The 17,104-nt window shown below is 40.0% G+C and overlaps 1 protein-coding gene across 1 annotated transcript; it reads left to right on the top strand.

Moving 5' to 3' along the window:
- Nucleotides 1-15,709: 15,709 nt before the first annotated feature.
- On the top strand, nt 15,710-16,825 carry LOC137392047 (uncharacterized). The gene has a single exon (XM_068078695.1). The coding sequence runs from the start codon at nt 15,710-15,712 to the stop codon at nt 16,823-16,825; it is 1,116 nt and encodes a 371-aa protein (XP_067934796.1).
- The last annotated feature ends 279 nt before the right edge of the window (nt 16,826-17,104 follow it).

The raw sequence follows: 17,104 nt of genomic DNA, 5'->3' as shown, positions 1-17,104 counted from the left end.
CCCGTAACTCCTACCCTGCTCCTTCCTGCTCCTACACAACCTTCAGCTACTAGCTGTAGTTCAGTGTCAGCATTGGCTATTACATCAATTGTCAGTCCTGAAGAAATTAGACCCTATGCTAAAGCTGGCCCTAGAAAGAATGCAGCAATAAATAGAAAGAGGAAGAAAACTGCAATTCTTACTGACACTCCTGTAAAGATGGCTATTGAAGCAGAAGTAAAAGCTAAAGCAGAAAAGAAGAAAAAAACAAAAAAAAAGAGTGCAACTTGATGAAGACACAAGCAGTGATGACGAACCATTAGCTATGCCAATAGTTGCTGATGACAGTGACTGTGAACCTACGAGTCCGGCCAAAGAGTTACCTGATTCATCTTATATTACAGCTAAGGATGTGCCTGTCAACACATATGTGCTGGTAAAAGTTTGTGGGTAAAGAGCTGTAGCCCATTTCGCCGGGATTGTACAAGAACTAAACAACGAAGAGGACGCAATCGCAGTGCAATTTTACAAAAAGGACGGCAACCATTGTGTTATTCCAGAAGGCAATGATGTTTCCACAGTAGATATTACAGATGTGGTACTTATCTTACCTTCACCAACCACTAGCGGTGGGACATCAGGAATGCGCAGCAAGTTGAAATTTGATGTTGAATTGTCTGCATACCTCTCAATAAATAATCGGTGGTTTCCTTTGACACTCTGACAATCTACTTGTATATATACTTTGCAAGAGTGATATCATTGCTTGCAACATAAGACATTTGCAATATTCTTGTTTGTAACTCATTTGTAATTTATCACTGACTGTAAAATTAGTTTTAAAATAAATTTTGATAACCAAATGTGTCATTGTATTTAGCGGTCCATTTTACCCCACACTAGGGGCACAGTGGACTGAATGTAGGGTTATACTAAATCATTGGTCAGTTGAAGTAAAGTTATACCAGAGTTTAATTTAGCAGATTATGTGATGGAAAAGTCTTCAAACTATTGGTGGAACTAGTTGTTTTACCTATATTGATAACTAACAATTTCGTATCTTGGAAAAAGTCAAAATCTGTCCACTGTGCCCCACTTACCCCTATGATGCTCTCATGAGCAATGAAAAATGGACACTCGTAGAGCTGCCTTCATAACGTAAATCAATTGGATGCAAGTGGGTATTTAAGGCAAAGTACAATGTCGATGGTCAAGTCGATGGTTTCAAAGCTCGCTTTGAAACGAAAGGGTATGCGCAAAAGGCTGGCATAGATTATGATGAAACATACTTTCCGGTAGTTTGACACTCATCTCTAAGAGCTGCGCTTGCTCAGACTGTAGATAGAGGTATGCTAGTGCACCAGATGGATGTTGTGACGGCGTTCTTCAATGGCAAACACGAGGAAGAAATTTATGTGTCAGCCACCAGGGTTTGAGAAGACAAGAGAAGAACACCTAGTCTGTAAACTCAGTAAGTCATTGTACGGTTTAAAGCAGTCACCAAGGTGTAGGAACATTGTGTTAGATAACTTTCTCAAATCTTTTGGTTTCAGTAACTCAAATGCTGATCATGGTGTGTATGTACGTGACATACATGTATGTGAAGGGAAAACCGTCATTGCTGTATACGTCGATGTCTTAACCCTTTGACAGGGGAAACGACCAGAATGTCGTTTACCGGTTGCGTGGGGAAACGACATTTATGTCTATTTCGGTAGACGTTTATAAAGCTGTCGTCTAGTAACGTTAAACAAAGGATATGAACACTAGTAAGTTTTAAATATCATCAACAAGACATCAGTCGATGATTTACAATATGAAACGATTATCTGAGAGGCGTTGCTTTGTGCTAAAAGCTAAACAAATCGCGATTCCTTGGAAAAGATTAAAAGTTGGAAAAACCAGTCAACATCGGCTCGACTTTCAAAACGGTAAAATAAAAGATTATTTTATCCTGCGATCGTTAGTGATTTTTTGTCTGATCAGAATAAAATTAATTCAAATGATAGAAGTGATGTAAACTTTTTTGGACTTTTAATATACTTGGAATATTCAGAGAAAACGATCGTTATGGTGGCTCGCACGGCTACGTTATAGCGTTTGACTCTACCGAAAAAGATGCTTCCAAGCATTTCATACAGGGACAATTGCACATGGTTGTAATTTCTTTTGAGTAGTAGATATGTGAATGAATGTATATGTACAAAAAATTTTGTTCATTGAACTAAATTTACGATTTGAGCTATGCATGTTCATAAAATATCGATTTTTTTGAATTTTCGAAAATAAATTACACGAGTCTCGGTTGTTTTTGGGGGGGCTTATACCCGGTCAAAGGGTTAATTATTATGTCAGATACTGAATGTGAGATGAACAAAATTAAACAAGCGTTAGCCTCAGAATATCAGATGAAAGATCTTAGAAGTTTACACTACTGCCTGGGAATTTCCATCCCCAAAAGTGAAACCGCCATCACGGTAAGTCAAAAACATATCGAGCAAGTTCCTTGCAAATATCAGAGCCGTATAGTTTCACAGAGTCCCGTGACCAAAAACCGGAAACAAAAACGCTCATTTCCAAACAAACCCGATCGGCATACTGATCTCTAATAGAATTTTTGTACTTTGCTCTTAATACTTCACTTCTTTGCAAAGAAAGAGATCGTGGATTTAGACCTGCACAATACCATTTAAATAAGCAAAATTTTTGCTTTCTAATCATATACAAGAAGTGTGGTTTCCGACCATTTTTAATCTGATTAATACCTGTCTAAACAAGAACAGGCGCCAAAATAATTTGCAAGGCTCATTCGATCTTTTGCCTCGTAAACGCGATTGCGGTTTGTATATTAAAATGGTAAATTGCTGGACAGTTAAGTGCACAAACCGATCAGAAGCTGGTTTGGAGTTTTTTCGGTTCCCTCAAGACAGTTCATTAAGAAAAATATGGGTTCAAAATGTCAGTAGGTTGGACGCAAGCAGCAACCCAAGAGCCCCTAAACTTCTAGAGCCAGGCAACACAACTGTAATCTGTGAGGTGAGTCTCCCTTTTCGCAATAATAAAAACAATAATAATTCTGATTTTCTTCTGGAACAGTAATGAAATTTAGCTAGTCGGTGTTTTAGGCTAGAGGGAAATTAAAGAAAGAAATGAGTTAAGTATCATTGATTTGGGTGAATTGTAGATTAAAAACAAGTCTTTATCACCACCACCACTATGACCATGACATGGATCACATCAATATGTTTCAAGAAGAAAATCAAGCAGCAGCCTTAGGCCTGCAATCATACTGCTTGTACATGTACTTACTGGCCTGGTTTTATGTGTGTACCGAAAATTATATGATATATTATGTATGATATATTTTTGATAAAAATTTAACAGAAACATTTTGAAGAGCATTGGTTTACCCTGACTAAAACTGAGAAGAGACGTTTGAAACCCGGAGCTATCCCTACTGTATTTGCTCACAAAAGACCCCACCCTCAGACAAAGAGAGCCAAGAGGCACAAGGCCATAGAAGGCCGACACCAAAGGAGTAGCAGCCATGCATCTCATGCAGTTGCTTCACCCACAACTAGCTGCCTTGATTTTCATGAGTCTGGCAGTGTTGGACAGTTTGGTGAGACTTGGTAGAATTTTAATCAAATTTCATGTTACATTTTAACCTGTTACAAAGATTTTCTCATGTTGACTACAATTTATTGCCATGCTCTATTTTTTCACATGCAGCCAATTCAGCAAAGTGGTACGTATTTTAAGTATGTAACTTCTGTGTGTGCGTGTGGTAGATAGCGGCATATGGTATTGCTAATGTAGTATTGCACGTGATTCATCTGTTTCAGTCATAGATTTCTGCTACCATCACAATTAACACTAATGTGTTGTGCCTTACTGCATCCTGAAATGCATGGTATGGCTAACATATCACCAAACAGCTAACATTTTTACTATTGTGTGTCTGGTTGAAGAAATACTAACAGAATGATGCTAACAAAATACAGTCAAACATGGATAACTCGAACTTCAAGGGACCGAGCAAAAGTGTTCGAATTATCAGAGCGTTCAAGTTATCAGAGCACTGTCACAAGTCCATATATTTACTTATTTATTAGTAGATACATGTACATATACAAACTATAATATAAATCAAAAGCACAAATGGCTTGTTTCAAATTAAATGCTTCTAATGTAAAGTTTAAAACGTTTTCATGAAAAAGTATAGAGATTTTTCTATCACTTGAAATTGGTTTGTTGTTTGAGGTGATGTTATTGCCAGGACGTTTTTCAGATTGACATTGGCAAAACTTGATCGTTGTTGAAATGCTCAAAAGAAAAGACATTTTTTTCTTTTGGGGTTTTACCCACGATCAATTTTGCCGTTTTTTCTTGAAGTTTATGCAGATTACCTTACTTTACCTGGGATTCGTTAAGAGCAACACTCCGAGGCAGTTCAATTAGAAGTTTTACGAGGTTTTACGGTACATTCTATATCACTCACGCTTTTTTAATAGATACTTATTGAATGTACACACGTATTCTGTGTTTAGGTCAAACGATGAATAGTTTTTTGTAGCTCAGACAACGTATACGTTTAATTACAACATTTTTTAAGACGTTCTAAACATTCAACATTCCGACGTTGATTCAACACGGAATCAACGTCGGAAAACTATTCATCACGGGCTAGCCGAGTCACGCACTCAAGGATTTTCGCCACGCACATACAAAACAACATGCGATTTTTGTTTTGTATGTGCGTGGCGAAAATTCTTGCGCGCGTGACCCGGCTAGCCCGTGCTATTCATCGTATCGCAGTATAAATCAAATTTCACCAAACTTTTAGAAAAGTCGTTGACAAAAATATTTTGCCGATGGTGGTAATAACGACGCTTATGAATTACGAAAAGATGAAGTTTACCTCTATGGCTTTGAATAAAGTGATTTTCTAAAGCGAAAACAACCGTTTCGGTAGCTGTTGGGCAAAAAAACAGTTCGAATTAACAGTGTTGAGTTCGAGTTATCTATAGCAATTTATCATTACGTGGGAACGGACCAAAGGAAATGTTCGAATTAACCATGTGTTCGAGCTATCCGTGGACGAGTTATCCATGTTTGACTGTACTAACAGCTGTGACATTTTGTCATTCAACCTTTCATCTACCTTAAACATCATCCTTAGACACGAGGGGGAGAAGCACAGGACAGCGTGAAAGCTGAGTAATTGAATATTTTAAGTTGTTTTAAAGAAACTTAATGTCTATTCCTCAATGTTCATTTTCCTTTCTAGGTTTACTCCATGATACCGGTGATTCGGAGGTTGACCAACTCAAACGCAAGGTTATTGACCTTCAAAAAGGACTCAATCAAGGAATTATATACACTATATATACATACTGCCGTTTTACTGTAAAGAATAACATTTTTGTCCAATTGTTACAGTGGGTGGTGTTTTTGCACATTGAATCATTCATGTATTTCTGTAATATGTGTCTTTAAATTCTTTCGTTTGCTTGGGTTGTGTTCATAATTTTGTTGTTTTAGGCACAGAAAGAGAAAAGGGTGGGTGAACCCAAGCTTAGACAGCACAAGATAAAGATGCGCATGTTATTTAACAAGGACCGGCTATCCGCATTATCTCGACGAAGCACTTGCGGTCTTGCTTGGGAGCTGGAGACTGTTAAAAAGTCTTTAAAGCTACGCTTCGCGTGTGGAACAACGGGCTACACAGAATTGTTAACCATGGAATTTCCTCTTCCTTCCATATGAACTCTACAACAGCAAGTGCAACATATAAACTTTTCTCCCGGTGTGCTGCGCTTAGTGTTTGAATATTTGAGCCCAAAGGTATATATATATATATACATGTTATGTTTTCTAGACAAGTCTTGATCCAGCAAAAAAGTCTTATCATAAGTTGCAAAAGTTTCGTTTATTGTGAACATATGAAACTGTTGGCGTTCACTCCTATCTCATGTTTGTTAAAATGTACCCAGTTGTCTGAGATCATTTTTATAAAGTCCAAAGATGTAAATATATTAAGATAATTTATACATTAGATCTTACAGTGATTATTGTATGCTACTTTAGGTTGCTTCTATGAGAGATGTTGACAAGCTCTGTTGTCTCACCCTTGATGAGATGGAACTGAAGAAAGCTGTTGAGTATGACCCTAGCAGCAAGAAAGTATTGGGCCAGATAACACTGCCAGGCCATCAAGGGGAGGCAAATCATGGATTGGTCTTCATGCTGGGTGGTAAGAGCATGTCTTCTGATTGATAAAGAATAGTGGTTTAATTCATAGATGTAATGGAGACAGTAGCTAGCTTTGTAACTACATATTGGGATCAAGCTTTTTTATTAAATAGATTTTTGGTTTTCCCTGTTGTCGGCATAATGTTGTCGGCCCTGTTGTTTGTATACATGATTTTCATGGCTTTCTTAGAGTCCAAGGGTTGTTCATGAACTAAACAGTGATAGGCAATACATCATTTATTTGTATTTAGCTTGATTCAATTTATCCTTCAATTTCATTATTATCACAAATTCAAACTGTACCCATTTATCCTTTCACATTTACATATGGGTGATTTTTGCAGGCATAGCCAAAAGATGGAAGCAAGTGGTCGGGTATCATTTTACTGGTCGCTCAATGTCAGCTTTCAGCTTAAAGATCAACATAATAGATATCATTGCCAAGGCGAAAGCACTCGGGCTGAATGTCATAGCAATCACCTCAGACATGGGTCCTGGTAACCGGAGTATGTGGAAACAGTTTGGAGTCACCAGCAAAATTAACAGTCTATTTATATCCGCGGTAATTGAAGGCAGTGCTGAGTTCATAGCTGATGTGGCGCATGTCATCAAAAACCTTGCCTTGTCATCAAAAACGCTTTCCTCAATCACAGGACAATAACTCTCTGCTACCACAGTCAACAAACATCATCTGCGTGTGAATACAGTGGAGAAAGGTCACGTCAAAGACCTCGTTAGATTCCAGGAAAATAAAGATCTTAAACTGACACCTTACTTTAAGTTAGGCGATCTGACTAACAGCGCTCACTTTAGAAAGATGAATGTTGGCAAGGCACTGCACATATTTAGTAACTCAGTGCAGGCCTGCAGTATCTCGTTGAGAAGGAGGGACGACCTGTGTCATACCTGACCACCGCTTGGTTTGTCAAAGCCGTTGACAAATGGTTTGATCTGATGAGCAGCCGCCATCCTGTAATGGCTCTCTCCGTGTATAACCCTGCGATGTATACTGCTGCACTTGCATTTCTTAGTGATTTTCTCACAACTGTCCAAACCTGTCAAATCGGACAGAAAGCAACATGGAAGCTAGTACAGGCAGGTTTACAACTATCTACAACCACTGTTTTGAATCTATGTAAATCACTCGTAGCTTCTGGAAAGTTGCAGTTCCTGTTAACATCACGGCTGACACAAGACTAGAAAATCTTTACTCCGTTATCTGCAGTAAAGACCCTGTACTATCACCCCGTGACTTTAAATATGCTTTAAAAAATATTTGCATCGTTCAGTATTTAAAAGAAGTGAAAAGTGGAGACTATGCGATTGATAAACGTCAGTATTTAGCGGAGTTTCTGCCTGCTAACTTAATGCCTTCGGTCGATGAAGACTACTGTTGAGATTCCATCAGCATTCACAACTGGAAGTGTTTTATGTGAAGCTGAGCAGCAGTCTCACTATTATCTCGGCGGATACTGCGTTCAATCGTTGATGAAACTGCAGCAACTGTGCAAGACCTGCACAGACCAACTCCGTGTTACGGAAAGCTGTCATAGAACCAATCAAGGTTCACCCAGCTCAAGAATTTTAAAGATGGTGCCCTTTTTGAGGTGAGCGATGAGTTCTTTACTGAGCTTATGAAATGGGAGGTTGCTGTACGTGCCTATGAGACAAAAATTAATCTGCCAAAAATAGCTGAAGTATTGACCAACCATTGCTTAGAACTGAGCGCCGGCGCCGTGCACTGACATCGATAGGCTGCCAGCATCAGCTAGGGCATCATCTGGCGAAAAAGTTCGTAACGGCACGCCTGCACTTCATGTGTAGAAAAGCCACTGAAGCGCGGAAAAATGGATCGTCTGTGAGCTTTGGGAGTGCTTCAATGGCCATGCGAGATCTTGTGCGAAGAGTTGGCGTCATCAGTTAACTCTTAGCTTAAAGCGTCTGTTGAGGATCAGAACCGAAGAGCGCCTTCTAAGCCAAATGTTCTTTTCATTACTAGCTGTTTATATTTTCTTGTGCTTAATATTTTTCAGCTTAATATATTGTCAAAATATTAGTAGTATCCAACTGCTCACCTGAAGCCAGTGTTGTGAATGCTTTTTAACAGAATTCCAAATTTTACTGCACTATTATTTTGTTTTTGTGGTTTGTCACTGCTACATGAATTATATTTTTATTTAGTCACGTGCAGATCTTAATATCTGTAACTGCTTGCCTGAGCCTGGTTTTTGCATATGTATTGCGATACTACATGTATATACAATATGTTTTGCTTAATTGATCTTCAGCTGATAATACCTTGGTGTTTGTGAGACGGAGAATTGAAGGAAATGTATCCACAGGCAATATTCAAATGAATATTGCTTGTGGGTACATTTCCTTCAAGTTTAATATATTCAAATTAATATTGCTGCCAGCCACTATGTCATATCTGATTAGTTGCGGCATCATGGTTTTTACACAAAAATTAAAACGTAATTCCTTTAGAAACCCAAACAGAAACTGGTTGCCGATACAAAACCTATCAGTACTCGAGCTATAAATCAATATAGGTAAGATGTTTTTTAATTTAGGCTTTAAAAGGGTTAGTTTCTTAAATAGAAAACAATTATCAATAGCTTCTTGTAGGGAATTTTGTCCTCTTTCAAATGGTTTATAATGCAACCATCAATTCTAGAGCGACTGCCCATGGGAGTGATTTTTTGTGGTTAATGTTGCGGCCTCTCCATTGTAACTTATATAAAAATAGTGGGCGTGGCCAGTTTGTTTGGAATCGAGCGAGCTCCCGTATACGCTTCTGTTGGTCGCGGGACTCTGTGAAACTATACGGCACTGGCAAATATGGAATAAAAAATGCTAACTCAGTTTTTACCCCGATGGCTACTGATGTGAAGTTTATGAAAGACGATGGTAGTAAGCTAGCAAATGCATGTGTGTACCAATCGATGGTAGGTAGTCTCATGTATGCGGCATCTGCTACTCGTCCTGATATATCTCATGCGGTGGGAGTGTTATCTAGGTACAACTCATCACCAACCAAAACGCACATGACAGCTGTAAAATAAGTACTCCGAGATCTCAAAGGCAGTATAGACATCTGTTTTCACATTGAACAACATAATGGTGAACTGTTCGGGTATACAAATGCTAGTTGGGTGGACAATTGTGATAACCGACACTCAATCTCCGGATTAGTATTCATGCACGGCCTTACATCTGTTAGCTGGTTCAGTAAATCGCAGAGAATTGTTGCCGTGTCTATCACCAAAGCAGAATATGTAGCGCTGTATGATGCTGCAAGGGAGGCTGCATGGCTTCGTCAGCTATACGACACCGTTACTAACTGCCCGACTCCAGCAAATAACGTCTATGTTGACAACCAGTCAACTATCACAATAGCAAACTCAGGTTCAAACAAGAAACAAACTAAGCACATTGACATAGTATCACCACTGCAGAGAAGTTATCAAAAATGGTCTCATAGTAACTTCTTATTGCCCGACTGAGAAAAACAAATGACATTTTCACAAAACCACTTGCTCGCCCCGATTTGAAGAGCTCCGTAAACTACTCGTTCATGGACAATAATAATTCACTTGTTGGTTACGTGTATCAACTATTTTCCTCTGCTAATTGTAAAAACTATGTAGGAGTATTGTTTATGTAGGTTTAATGGAAATCATATCAAGGACACAGTTCGAAGTTGCTTCCTCATGTTAATCAGAGGGGCAACTCCCTATAATATTCTTGTCTTTATCTGTGCAAACCTATCACTTTACTGTTTCCTGTTTCTCTCTGTATTCAACTGTTTGAACAAATACAAGACTATGAGAGTCTAATCTTAAATAACTACCGTACTTTTCGGACTATTAGCCACTACTTTTTTCTGATGTTTTGAACCATGCGGCTTATACAAAGGTGCGGCTAGTCTGTGGTTTTTTCTTTCACCGCTAGGGTGCATTAACCGGAATTAGAATCAACACTGAATAAAAAAGAAGCAAGTAAGCAGACGTTTCTTTTTTATTAAGCTAGCAAATAAATCAGGATTATAAATTAAGCATTATGGGACGCAATTGAAGAAGTTCGTATGAAGCAAGTTTCAAGCTGAAAGCCATCGATCTTGCTATCCATGAAGGAAACCGTGCGGCTGCACGCAAGTTTGACATCAATGAATGTATGGTGAGAGGCTGGAGGGGGCAGTATGAAGAGCTCATGCGATGCCAAACGTCAAGGAAAGCTTTCAGAGGGCATAAAAGCAGGTGGCCTGAACTCGAAAATGTATTATATGACTGGGTAAACATTCAAAGAGCAGATGGCAGAGGTGTATCCACCGTTCAGATCCGACTTAAAGCCCAAACAATAGCGCACGAAATGAATATTGAATATTTCAAAGCGCGGCCGTCATGGTGTTTAAAATTTATGAGACGTAAAAACCTGTCCATCAGGGCACGGACCACTCTCTGCCAGCAACTTCACCCTGACTATCACGAAAAGATTACAAACATACACACATTCATTGAAAGTAAGATACAAGAGCATTCCATTAGACTAGACAAGATCATAAACATGGATGAAGTACCACTTACATTTTATCTGCCTCTGACTAACACGGTTAAAAAAACTGGTGAATCATCCATGTGGCTGAAAAAAACTGGCCACGAGAGGGCACACTGCACATGTGTGCTGGCCTGCGCGGCGTCTGGACGAAAAGTTCCTCCTATGGTGATTTTTAAGCCCAAAACTATGCCTAAAGAACAACTACCGACAGGTATAGTGGTCAAAGTTAACGCCAAAGGATGGATGATTGAAAGGCTGATAAAGGAATGGTTAAGTGAGTGCTACAGCAAGCATCTGGGAGGATTTTTTCACAAGAAAAAAGGGCTGCTTATTTTAGTTAGCACGAGGGCGCACATCACAAATTCGGTAAAAGAGGTGATCAAGAAAACAAGCTCATTCCATCTGTAATTCCTGGAGGTACAACATTTGCAGCCGCTTGACATCGTGTGAACCGGGCATTTAAAGCAGCACTCCAGGTTGAGTGGGAGACTTGGATGACGAGCAGGGAAGTCATTTACAAAAACCGGCCGAATGCGAAAAGCATAATTTTCTGATGTCTGCCAGTGGATCCTAACAGCGTGGAGTTCTGTGAAAGAATCCACTATCACCAACGAGTTTAGAAAGGCAGGACTGCTTCGCAAGCCTTCAGAGCCAACTTCACCGGAGGAAGATAGTGACACCGAGAGTGAAGCAGACGTGGACAGATGTGATGAAGTGCTGATGAGATTGTTCAATTCCAATACTGAAGAAGAAGACTTTATCGGCTTAAGCGAAGATGCTTAATGTGAAGTGGGTGAAATAAAGTTACCGGTAAGTAAATTCATACTGGATATTATCTAGTTCTGCGGCCGATACAAAGGTGCGACCTATGTTTTGTTTAATTACTGTTTTTTTAAAGAGAGTGGGTGCGGCTTATAGAAGGGTGCGGCTTATATAAGAGTGCGGCTAACAGTCCAAAAAATACGGTAGTAATTGCCTATAAAATCATGACATTTCATTGGCTTTTGACATAACCAATGCAACCAAATACATTGCCAAATATACTTCAAATTCTGCAACCGCAAGTACTGAATACACAAGTTTACCATCAAATTATCAAACAACAGCTTCCTCCTGAAGCCAACATACAACGCACTACAACTGCTTTACTCCTCAACACTATTGCTAGAGATGTTTGCGCACAAGAAGCAGTTTATGTCGTTGCCAACTTACCTCTGTATAACTCCTCATGCAGCTTTGTCACTCTTAAAGTTGATGGTCAAACAATACAAGACAACTTACCTGGTCAAGGAAGCTTTGATGTGCAAAAATACATGGCCCGTCCTCCTGCCTTCCATCCCATGTCTTTCTTTGCATTCACAAAATCATTCAGACTTATCCAACACCGTAATGTAAACTTCCTTACAGCTCACGCTCGTACCAGTGGAGATGCAATCATGCAAATCTTCTCCAAATACAGCTCAGATCCAGTTAGTGACACGTTTGCCAAGTATTGCATGCAGTTTTTAGTTCTGCATAAACCTTTCACCCAGTGGAACCAATTGCTCGCAGGCTTTGAGAACCCAGTCGATGCTTACACACAATTTATTCATGAAAACCCCCTACTCGTTGACCGAGAATAACCACTTGATAATGCAGTAGAACAAGCGGCGACCCAACTTGCTCAAGGCGCAGAAAACATTCCTGAAAGCCCTCCCCATGAACATGAGCCCTGGATGGGCCTACTTGACCAAGAAGATGACTGGCCTCTTGCTTAACCTGCTTTACAAGCCAATCCGGATTTTAACTAGGTTGCCGATAGCCAAGATCTCCTACACCTTGTCCCACACGCTCCTACTTTTCAAATTGATGTTCGAAACAATAACAACCCACCTCCCATGGAAATACCCCTTGTTGGTAATGCCCAACTTAACAATGAGCAAAGGCATGTCTATGACCGCATAGACAACCATTCCCAACTTCCCAATTCTCCTCCCCTCAGAGCACTTGCCCTTGGTTCCGCTGGAACAAGCAAAAGCTTCCTAATTCGAGCATCGCATCAACTATCCAGTCAACGTTGCAAACTTTTGGCTCCTAATGGTGTTGGAGCATTAAACATGTCTGGTTGGACCATTCATTCTTTCCTACACTTTGCTAAACCTACTGACATTCGGCAGCTAAATGGCTTTGCTTTACAAATTCTTCAAGCTAAATGTCTGCAAATTAAATACATCAAAATTGACGAACTTTCAATGATTGGCTGCCGTCTGATAAATGCAATTGATAAACGTTTGCAAAAAGCCTTCCCTGAAAATTCTGACCATTTTTATGGTGGCTGCTCCATAATCGTGTTTGGCGATCTTGGTCATCTTCTGCCTGTTTTAGATGCCAGAATTTTTCAACCCAACATCAGGAGTGCTGTTTGTTTGCATGACAACTCAGCTTACCAAACCTTTGATAGTGCGTTCTTCTTAGCCCAAAGTATGCGTCAAGCAAACGATCTAATCTTCCACGATATATTACTAAGATGCCGTGATGAAGAGTCGACCGAGCAAGACTATGAACTCCTGTCGCGCCAATTTCCTGGCATTGCTGATCATGACCCCGTCTTTGATACTGTTACTCGTTTATTTCTAACATGTGAATTGGTCCGCGACTAAAACTCAAACAAACTTATGCTACTTGACAATCCCATTGCTCAGATTAACTCAAAACACGCTGGCCGCAATGCTCACTTGGCATCTTCTAATTTTGCATGCGGTCTTCAACGCAGTGTATCAGTCGGTTCACGAGTTATGCTTAGAGCAAATCTTTGGATTGAGAAGGGATTAGTCAATGGTTCAATTGGTACTGTCTTGCGTGTCATATCCTGTGCAAATCAAGGCCCACCGCATTACCTGCTTTCGTTGTCTGCATATTTCTAGATTATACTGGTCCAACATTTTTTTGTGAACACCCCAACAGTTTCCCAGTTATAACTACCAAGCATACTTGGACAAGTGCGCAGGCATTCCTCTCGATCTAGCATGGGGTTTGACAATACAAAAAAGTCAAGGTCTTACTATGGCTATGGCTGTCATTGATATAGGCCACCACGAAATGACCGCTGGAATATCGTTTGTTGCTCTCTCTCGAGTTCGAAACATTAATGACTTGTTAACAATTGTGCTAGGGAGCGCATCACTCGATTAGCTATCAATGACCAAATCCTAAGGCGTAAAAGAGAGGAGACTAGCCTATGCGACCTTTAACAGAACACCGCACTTATCTAACAAAACTATTTCTATTATTTTCTATATGAACTTTTTCTAAACACTTTACATGTCTCCTTTTCTATATTTCCATTATTATGTTTCCTTTGTTACTAGTTCGTATACAAAATACTTTACATATACTTATATAGGGCCTGCATATAAATCTATTTACAACATTATTCTATATCATATACCATTATTCCAATGCTATTACTTTATATACAACTTTACATACCCCATATGCTTTCCATTCAAAACATTCCTAACATTTTTCTATACTTACACTTCTAAAATAGAGCTTTTTCATCTTTATATATCTATTTATATTACACTACCAAATACAACTGCAATATCAAAACAATTAACCAATCACTCATATAACTAGTTTCAATCCAAATTTACCTCCAAAATTAATTGCTAGTTGCATATTATTGGAGTCATGCTCCCTCAAATTTATTCTATATCATCTTGAACAACTCTCATTTACGCTATAGGGCTACTCTGTTAATTCCTGATGACAACTACTTTTTCAACAACCAGCAGTACCCTTTCTTTTTCTCATTAGCACTTTGGTCGTGGGCTGTATGAGAGGGGAATTTCTAGTTGAAATATTTTGGTTCGGCTCTGGGAGAGCTTCCTGACTCGATGAAAGAAATTGAGATTTGGTTTCTTAGATGAAAAACTCTTAATGCTTATATTTAGGAAAAAATCTCCGTGTTGTGGTTCATAATTACTGTTACGCATGAATTGTTTTGACGTCACTGCTGTGCTTAATTGGCAGTCAGTCGAACTGAATACAGTACATGATCTGCACGCATGTGATCTTGTTGCTACAAGCTATTTTGGCCATTTTTAGCAATGGCTGTGAAGTTATCTGACTTAGTACGCTGCTATGAGGACAACAACTCTGATGACTTTAGTGACTGGTGTGATAAGTTAGAGTTGGTTGCTAAATTGCAAAAGATCGACGATTTATCAGCATTCATGCCATTGTTTCTGGCAGGGCCTGCATTTGCTGTGTACAAACAGTTATATGAGGAAGTGAAAGCAGACTACAAGCTAATTAAGGAGACGTTGACAGCGTTTAATGTCAACAACTTGGGCGTTTACGAACAGTTGCGAGTAAGGACACTATCAGAAGGAGAAACGGTGGACGTTTACTTAGCTGATCGGCGACGTCTGGTTGCTCTCACTGGCCAAGAAAATGCTGATCCCATACTAAAATGTGCGTTCATGGCTGGATTGCCAGGACAGGTATCTACACAACTAAAGTCAATCAGTTCAGTAGAAAAGCTGGAGCTCACTGAGTTGGTGACCCGTGCACGAATGATGTTGCCAACAAACAACACTACAAGTAGTCATGCTATGTGCTGCTGGTCAGGTTAACTCATTTAGAGGAAAGAAATCAGCATGGCTAGTGAAGTGTTGGAACCGTGGCCAGTTTGGACATATTTCCCGTTTGTGTAAGCAGCAACCACGGGAGAGGGAAACGCCGGTGTTGGAGCGTCGTCAGTGCCGGATGTCTCCCCAACATATAAGAAAACGCAAGCGTGTTGGATTTAAAAAAGGCATACCTCCAACTGCATGTGAAACAAGTCCTGCAGAAGTTTCAAGCAGTCAAATACCATGGTGAGTTGTATGTCATGACTCGTATGGCTTTTGGATTGAACGTTGCACCAAAAAACATGACTAAAATCTTAGATGAAATGTTGTCACTTGATGAGCAGATTAAGCTGGGCACGGACCATTATGTAAATGACATTATTGTGAATGAAAGTGTTGTGGCAGTGAAGCTAGTGAAGGGGCACTTGCTCAAGTACGGTTTAGTAACCAAAGAACCTGTAAAACTGACTGATGCGCGAGTGCTAGGGCTGAGAGCGACCGAGTCTAACGGTGCACATGTTTGGCAACGGGATGGTAGGCTACTAACGTTGAGTGATAACGTGACTAAGAGAGAGCTATTTTCAGTATGCGGAAAACTCATTGGACATTATCCCATTGTTGGCTGGCTAAGGGTTGCCTGTGGGTATATGAAGCAACTTGCTAGTGACACTGATTGGGACAAAAAGTTGCCAAAGAAAATCGTAAATATGCTGCGTAGAACATTAAAGAAGGTTGCAGTACATGACCCAGTAAAAGGAAGTTGGAGCGTGGAGCAGACAAATGAGGGAAATGTTTGGTGTGATGCAAGTAGCATTGCAATAGGAGTTTGCATCGAAATTGGTGGACAGATTGTAGAGGATGCATCGTGGTTAAGACAGGCGGATGATGGCTCGCATATTAATGTAGCAGCGATGGATGTGGTGTTAAAAGGCATTAATTTAGCTATCAAATGGAATGCGCGGCATATGCATGTATATACAGACTCGGCGACAGTGCAAGCATGGGTTAACTCTGCTGTGTTGACCACACATAGGCCAAAGGTCACTGGTCATAGTGAAATGATTTTCAGAAGGCGGTTAGGGTTGATCACACAATTAGTTGACGAGTATGGCCTCACTGTGGATATAAATATGGTAAGGTCTGTCAACAATTGTGCTGATCAGCTGACTAGGGTGGAGAAATGGCTAGCACGTGACATGCCATATGTGAGTGTAGCTGTAGAACGAAATGTAGAGTCTGAGAATGTTGTGCAGCAAATACATAATGTACATCATCTTGGTGTGGCAAGGACATTTTATTTAGCCAAACGCAAGCCGGGCACTGAAGCATCATTTGAAACTGTAGAGAGAGTAGTGAAACAATGTTTAACGTGCCGCCGGAATGATCCCGCTCCCTTAAGTGGGAAAAGAGCACTCTAGAAGTCTCCGAAATATGGCACAGGCTAGCAGCTGATATCCCTCATTACAAGAACGTTCCGTACCTGACCTTGATAGACTGGCCCTAGTCGTTTTGCAATGTGGGCAAAGTTAAGCAATGAAACAGCCGAAGTTGTATCGGCGCAGTTAGCACGTATATTTGGAGAGGGGTGCACCAGCAGAGCCGCTGTCAGATAATGGGCCGTGTTTTAGGAGTGCTCACATGGCTTCATTCCTGCAGAAATGGAACATGACCCACATATTCATTTGTGCTTACCGTGC

This window comes from Watersipora subatra, chromosome 1, assembly GCF_963576615.1.
Source record: "Watersipora subatra chromosome 1, tzWatSuba1.1, whole genome shotgun sequence".
Taxonomy (NCBI): domain Eukaryota; kingdom Metazoa; phylum Bryozoa; class Gymnolaemata; order Cheilostomatida; family Watersiporidae; genus Watersipora; species Watersipora subatra.
The sequence above is the reverse complement of the archived record's forward strand: the minus strand, read 5'-3'. Positions and strand labels throughout refer to the sequence as shown.

What these genes read in the sequence shown, in the direction of transcription:
- LOC137392047 (XM_068078695.1), top strand. Translation starts at nt 15,710, where the DNA reads ATGACTAAAATCTTAGATGAAATGTTGTCACTTGATGAGCAGATTAAG.